Source organism: Dipodomys ordii, unplaced genomic scaffold, assembly GCF_000151885.1.
Source record: "Dipodomys ordii isolate 6190 unplaced genomic scaffold, Dord_2.0 Scaffold202, whole genome shotgun sequence".
NCBI lineage: Eukaryota > Metazoa > Chordata > Mammalia > Rodentia > Heteromyidae > Dipodomys > Dipodomys ordii.
In genome coordinates, this window is record NW_012267418.1 from 1,036,539 (window position 1) to 1,044,136 (window position 7,598).

Here is a 7,598-nt window from a genome sequence, read left to right on the forward strand (position 1 = left end):
CTCTACCACTGAGCCACCTTCCCAGCCCTGGCACCCCTCTTGTTAAACAATTCACGAAGATGCTGTGTCCCTATAGTTGGAGGTCCTGTTCAGACCTCTACCAGCTTGTTCTACCTGTTGGAAGGCAGCACAGGAGCTGGGGCGGGCCTCTAGGCGTGGAACTGAGGCGATTGTAATAGTCAGGGGTGAGGGCAGCTGCCTTGAGCTAACCACTTTTCACTACTCTGTTCTCCTGGGCAGAGATGCCAGCCATTGAGAGCATGAGGCTGCACCTCCTGGAGGAGACAACTGTTCGGACAGAGTGGACCCGAGCTCCTGGCCCAGTGGATGCCTACGAAATTCAGTTCATCCCCACGGTGAGAGGAATGCCAAGCTGCAGGGGCTGAAGGAGCAGCACTGTGGGTGGCATGGGGGTTCACTTCATGCAGAAGTTCCTTTAATCACTGGTTGAGTCCAGATGGCTAGCTCGTGTGTGTGTGTGTGTGTGTGTGTGTGTGTGTGTGTGTGTGTGATACTGGAGCTTGAACTCAGGGACTGGGCACTTCCCTTAACTTTTTTCACTCAAGACTAATGCTCTACCATTTGAGCCACAGCTCCACTTTTAGCGTTTTGCTGATTCGTTGGTGATAAAACTCTCAGACTTTTCTTCCCTGGCTGGCTTTGAACCTTGGCCCTCCGATCTCAGCCTCTTGAGTAGCTAGGATTACAGGCGTGAGCCACTGGTGCTCAGCTAGGTGGCTGATTCTGAAAGCTGCTGTGAAGGCCTTGTTTTGCTCCACCCCTGGGCATGGAAGCCTCTTTAGCATCTCTAACAAGCATTGGTTCAGTGCAGCAGGAACACCTCAGAGAAGGGGAGCTCGATACTTCTAAGACTGCCCCGGTCACTGCTGGCCACCAATGTCAGTCAATTCTTTTTGTTGTCACTGAATCCAAATCTGCCCCCATTCATCCATCCCTTGGCTCTAGCTGAAGTGCCCTAGCAGGAATACTGTTTGCTCTCCTTGTGTCCCGTATTACAAACCTTCTGGTGTTTTGAGACACTAGTTATCACAATATTCTTCATATTCCCAGAGGAAAACCTTAGGTTCGTTACCCATTCCCACTTATGCTTTATTCCCTGAATTGTTTCACTTCCTGTGCCTCTTGCTTTTTGCATGCTCCCCCTCCAAAACTGGGAGCAGAGAAGACCCTACTGGCTAACTCTAGACTCATTGGCACTTTCAGAGTTGGCATGTATTAACCTGTAGTTACAAACTGACAGCAGTTTGTGTGTGTATGTGTATATGTGTATATGTGTGTGTGTATGTGTGTTGCCACTCCTGGGCTTGAACTCAGGGCCTGGGCACAGTCCTTGGGCTCCTTTTGCTCAAGGCTAGTACTCTACCACTTGAGCCACAGCACCATTTCTGGCTTTTTTTGTGTATGCTGGTCAAGCACTCTACCACTAAGCCACATTCCCAGTCCCTGATAGCAGTTTTGATCCTATTTATTTCATTAAATAATTTTTCATTATACAAGTCATATGAGCCCAGAGCAGAAAGTTTAGAAAATATAAATAAACAAGGATAAAGTGAAGCTAGACACTGGTGGCTCATACCTGTAATTCTAGCCACTCAGGAGGCTGACAGCTGAAGATTGTGGTTTAAAGTCAGCCTGGGCTTATGAAAGTCTTATCTCCAATGAATCAGCAAAATCTAGAGGTAGCAGTATGGCTCAAGTGGTAGAGTACCAGCCTTGATCAGAAAAAGCCAATTAAGAGTGTAAGATTCTGAGTTCACACCCCAGAACTGGCACAAAAGAATGAAGGAAAAGGGAAAGATAGAAGGAGGAAAAGATGGGAGGAAAGAAAGGACAGAAAGGAAAGAATGAAGGCAGCATTGGGAGTCTATATTTAGGCCTTTGCCTTTGGAGCTAATGGATGTTAGCGTGTTGGTTTGGGCTAGGCTGTCTAGGCTGTTGCAATAATTTTAATTCTGTGAGCTTGTTCTCTCACTTCACAGAACATTCTTGCTCTCTGCCTCCTCCCCCTCCCCGCCCCCAACTTGCTCTTAAAACATTTGGGAGCACAATAAGGACAAAGCCTGTGGCTTCTCATCACAGATCTTCCTTCATGTAGATTGAACCCCTAGGGAACAGCTGTTTCCCAGGTCCCCACCACCTGACCTTTCTCCACCCAGCTCATGTTTTCCTGTATCATCTCACAAACACCAAGGGAGGTGGGCCATGCCATACCAGGCTCAGCCATCAGCTCAGCCAGGACTCTGGACAAATAAATAAGTCCCTGGGCTTAAAGCCTCAGAAGCACTAGGACAGAAAGGGACAACTCAGGGGTGTTAGCTGTCATCTCTATGTCTCACTTTGACTCGGTTATCTCACTATACTTCAGCCTTTTCAGGTCAGACCCCCACCAAATCCTTTCCATCCTCACCCTCTGGCTAAAGCAGATGGAAAGCTCTACTTTGTAGCCCAAGCAAGATAGCTTGGGTTTACAGAATTTTCTTATACAAATAATTTAATCACGAGACAAGAATTTGGCAACTAGAGAGAAGAAAAACAACTCTTGGCTGCGCCACACTAAAACAAGCACTGTGAACATCTTAAAGTGTTTCTCCCACTCTCTTCAGTGTGTATAGTTTTTGCATAGCTCTAAACTGGAGAGGGTGGGACTTTAAAGAAGAATTTTCCTAAGCAACTGCAGGGAAAGAAGAATTAAAATAAACACTTTGAGATAAGAATGCAGCTTTCAGGGCAGCGTTGTCTCCTGCTCTTAAGAAATATGGATCCATTTTGGGTGTTGTCAAGGGATGGCAGCTTTTCCAGCCAAACTCTGCATGGGCTGGTGCCAAGCTGTGCTGTGTCAGGCTTGGCATCTGCTCTCAACTTATCACCTCTGCTCTAGAGATGGGACACTGCCATATTTCTGGTCTCAGAAGTCTGGCTGTGAAAGAAGCTTCTGCTAATTGAGTCCCAGGCACCCCTCTTGGACAGCTTCTCTACTCCATGTAGCTGGCCCCTAGACTTGAGCCTTTCGACTCAGCCTGGGCACTCCATTGCTGTTGGCATGGAGTATACTCAGTGGCTCACATCCTGTGCCCCTGGCATCTTCCTTGAAGCCAGTCTCTACCTCCTCCCCTTCTATGCAGAAGAGGAAAGATCCTCCTCTCCTTGCAGATGTGGCATAGTTAGTCTGCCTCTGTGGGGCTCAGAGTGCATTTAACATGTTTCTGCATCTCAACATCAGTATCACCTGGAAGTCTGAACTGAAATTTGTCAGGCCCCGCTTCCAGATCTCCTGAATCAGTTCTGCAATGGATCCTAGTTGTACCAAGCCCTCCAGTCGATTATGATGGTCTTATGCCTCCACACTCCTCCCTCTATGAGATATAAGAGAGTTTGTGGGGACCTGAGGGAGATGAGCCTCTGAACAGAAAGGAGGTTCAGGTATTCCTTGTCTAGGTATATCTGCAGCATGGAAGCAAACTGCCAAGTTTTGTGGTATGTGTGTGTGTGTGTGTGTGTGTGTGTGTGCGTGTGTGTGTGTTAGTCCTAAAGTATTTTTATGCCACCTTTTGATGCCAGTCCTGGAGCTTGAACTCTGGGCTTGAGCACGATCCCTTAATGTCTGGGCTCAAGAGTATTGCTCTACCACTACAGCATTTCTGTCTTTTTGGTAGTTCATTGGAGATAAGACTCTCACAGAATTTTCTGCCCAGAATGGATTTGAATTTCAATCCTTAGATCTCAGTCTCCTGAGTAGCTGAGATTACAGGTGTGAGCCATCGACACGTGCCAAGTGTTCTCTGGGACACTTGTAATCTCAGAAGAACTTTTGCTTATGTCTAGTCTGAAAAGGAGGTAAGAGTGAGGAAAACTTCTGGCAGCAGCCCAGGTACAGTCTTCCAAGGTAGATAAAAAGAATAAAGTTAAAAACTCACCAAGGGCAATCAGTGAGGGAGCCAAGCTTTACCAAGGAGCAGAACTAGATGCCAACTGCTAGAGAGCCTTCCTCAGGCCAACAAGATGGTGCTGGGAGACAAGAGTTAAGCTGGCAGTGGGTTTTCAGAAAACCGTTTGCAAATGGATCTAAAGGAGAGAAGAACCTGGGGTGAGAGAACCAGGCATCACCCCAAGGTGTGTGTGTGTGTGTGTGTGTGTGTGTGTGTGTGTGTGTGTATTGGGAGAATAAAAGGAGGAAGAGATAGTTAAGAAGCAGAAGCATTTGGGGAAGGATGAGGCTTTTCTAGGTACTGAGTGAGGGTCGCTCCAAGGCTTCTTAGTGAGGTTCCTAAAGCAGAGTTAAGTAGGAGAGGGATAGAGTGCTGTGTGCACGGGAAAACTCTTAAATCAGGAAAACAATGACACAGCTATAATTCATCCTCCGCCCAGCAATCTCCACGTGGCCTTCTCATCTGTTTTTCTACTTTGGTATTTACTATGTCGCTTTCTCCACTGTTCTCTTGGTTTAGGAGAGTACCTTCTGAAATTTCCAATCCCACTTGGCTGAATGGAGGTGTCCCCATCACGGCCAACATAGCTAAGCAGAACACAGCGTCCTTAGCAGCTCTCCTAACCGAACAACCCAGTAAAATGCAGGGCTATTTGAATGCTCACAGATGACCATCCTTCCCATTTCCCCAATAGCTGGCATCCTAGGAGACTCTCAGCCTGGAGTCCAGCATATTGCCTGTGGAGCTACCATATATAATAATGCTCCTTATGTAGAGAAGGGATGTTTTCTCATAGACATCAACAAGGCATAGAGATTTGGCGAGGTTCTACATTTAGCTACTGAGTTATGAGCTACCTGAGGACAGAAACTGTATCTTTTATGTGTCCAGCACAATGCCAAGTACAAAATCAATCAGGATCTCTGAGCAGGTAGGCCTTGCCTTATAGGGTCTATGGAGTTTGTTCAAGAGACAAGAAAAGTGCCTTAAAGGGAAATGTTATGATCTAAATTGTACAGCTATTGATGGGCATCTGTTGGGAAGGTCAGACTAAGCAGACACTGAAGGGAGAAAGGGAAGCTTATAAGGCCACCCTTGATCTACTTTATTTGTTCTGGAAGGAGCCACTTAGGAGGCTTCCTCATACGTAGGCGTGGAAAGCCAGAGGGAGAGTCCTGGGTTCTGTCAGGTGGAATTTTGGCAGATGAGTGGAGAAAACTTCTAAGAAGGAAACTGGGGTTACACTGTCTAAACATAAGTCTCTGTTACATTCTTGGTGTGGGTGACCTTAGCATCAGAGTCTCAGTTTCCTTCTCTAAAAAATGGAACTAATAGACCCTATCTTATAGTGTTGTGAGAATTAAGTGAGTGAGGCATGTAAATTGCCTAGAACAACACTGTTCCTTCCATGCCCCTGAGTTCCACAGAGTCTCATGTCGATACTGTTTGGAATTGTTAACAGGAGATTGACCTCCAGGGACAAAGGTTTTGATCAGCCAGGTGCCAGTGGCTCACACCTGTAATCCTAGCTACTCAGGAGGCTGAGATCTGAGGATTGTGGTTCAAAGCCAGCCTGGGCAGGAAAGTAGTCCATGAAACTCTTACCTCCAATTAACCACCAGAAAACTGGAAGTGGCACTGTGGCTCAAGTGGTAGAACACTGGCCTTGCTGAAGAGCTGAGGGATAGTGCCTAGGCCAAGTTCAAGCCCCATGACCAAAAAAATAGAAAAAAAGAAAAGAGGCTGAGATCTGGGGATCATGGTTCAAAGCTATCCTGGGCAGGCAAGTCTGTGAGACTCTTTTCTCCAATTAACCAGCAAAGAGCTGTGGCTCAGGTGGTAGAGTACCAGCCTTGAGCCAAAAAGCTTAGGGACAGTGCCCAGGCCCAGAGTTCAAGCCCTAGTACTAGCACAAACAAACAAAAAAAAAGGGGGGGGGGAGAGATCCTGGATCCTGCCAGTCCTGACCTCCCTGGTACTCTCTCACAGACAGAGGGGGTGAGCCCCCCATTCACAGCACGAGTGCCCAGCTCTGCATCAGCCTATGACCAGAGAGGACTGGCCCCTGGTCAGGATTACCAAGTCACTGTTCGTGCCCTTCGAGGGACCAGCTGGGGGCCTCCTACTTCTAAGACCATCACCACCAGTGAGAGCTGGGACTGTGGGGGTGTGGCCTTGGGTGGAGACCTGGTTTTGATAGGGGCAGCTGGGAGTTGACTGAAATAAGGCAAAAGGGAGAGCTTTCCTGGGGCTGGGCTCCTGGTAAAGCGAATGGCTCAGGAACCTGGTTCTCACCTGAGCCTTCCTCTCTCTAACCTGCCTAGTGATCGATGGTCCCCAGGACCTCCGGGTGGTGGCTGTAACACCAACCACACTGGAGCTCAGCTGGCTGCGACCTCAGGCTGAAGTGGACCGATTTGTGGTGTCCTATGTCAGTGCCGGCAACCAGAGGGTGCGGCTGGAAGTTCCCCCTGAGGCAGATGGGACCCTGCTGACTGACCTGATGCCAGGAGTGGAATATGTGGTGACTGTCACCGCAGAGAGGGGCCGGGCAGTCAGCTACCCAGCATCCGTCAGGGCCAACACAGGTATGACTATCCAAGGGTTAGGGAAGGAACCTGGTTTCCAAGGGTTTCCTGATTTCCTCTGCTTGGGAGCCCAGGTCTAAGGTTCACAGGCTCCTCTGAACAAGTCTGGCAGGGTGTGACCATCCCAAAGTACCTGCTGGGGGGCTCTGAAGAAACAGGAGCCTTCAGGCACTTGGAAGGCTGCAGGTTAGACTATGGAGGAAACTGCACCAGGGTGGGAAGCAGTAAATAAGGAGATAACTCTCTGATCCACGGGGTAAAAGACAGTTCCTATCCTGACTCAGGGACAGAACTTTGGATGGTGGATCTCCTGAGAACTGCAATCAGGTAGATGAACAATCAATGGATCTAACATTCTGTTAATTTTAGGATTGGGGTTGCCAGGAATTGAGTCTCACAGCTGCTATTTTTCTACTAACTCTCAAGGTTTCTTAGCAGACACCCGGATCTTTCTTTTCCCGGTGACAGGGGACGCCCACATCCTCTTTCCCCAACAGCTCTTCTCTCCATCAGATACAGCCTCCCCCACCCCCCGCCCCGCCCCAACCCCGGTGCTGGCTTCTCTTCTTCCTAGGGCACCAACAGTGGTGGGCTTGGAGGGGAGGGGGCGGGGAGGGGGTCCAGGACACTGACGTGTGGCTCTGGTTCTCTTTCCAGGTGGGGCTGGGGCACAGGGAGAAGCCTCTGGATTTTGGAGGGGGACATAGCGGGTTAGGAGGCGGCTTGCAGGGCGTGGGGGGGAGCTGCCACTGACCCGCTCTCTCCTCCCTCCTCTCGCCTCTCCCCTCGGCAGCGCCAGGCCACTACAGTTACCCGGAGGTGCGCCCCCCGGCCCTGCCCCCCAAGCCCCGGCCCCGGCCCGCGCGGCCCCCTCGGCCTTTGGGGTACGCAGAGGAGGGGGAGGAGGAGGAGCCGCGTCCCGGGTGGAGCCCGCCCCAGTCCCCCGGACGGCCCCGGGGCAACCTGACGGCGGAGCTGAGCCGCTTCCGCGGCTCGGTGCAGGACCTGGAGCGCCACCTGCGGGCTCGCGGCTACCCGCTGCGGGCCAACCAGACCTACGCGG

The 7,598-nt window shown here is 49.9% G+C and overlaps 1 protein-coding gene across 1 annotated transcript in view; it reads left to right on the forward strand.

Moving 5' to 3' along the window:
* Tnxb (tenascin XB) overlaps positions 1-7,598 on the forward strand; it is a 69,101-nt gene that overhangs the window by 11,362 nt on the left and 50,141 nt on the right. The window contains exons 4-8 of the mRNA XM_013034944.1: positions 125-185; positions 241-356; positions 5,937-6,093; positions 6,272-6,535; positions 7,329-7,594. Coding sequence (XP_012890398.1) covers positions 125-185; positions 241-356; positions 5,937-6,093; positions 6,272-6,535; positions 7,329-7,594 — 864 coding nt within the window. The remainder of the gene's footprint in view (positions 1-124; positions 186-240; positions 357-5,936; positions 6,094-6,271; positions 6,536-7,328; positions 7,595-7,598) is intronic.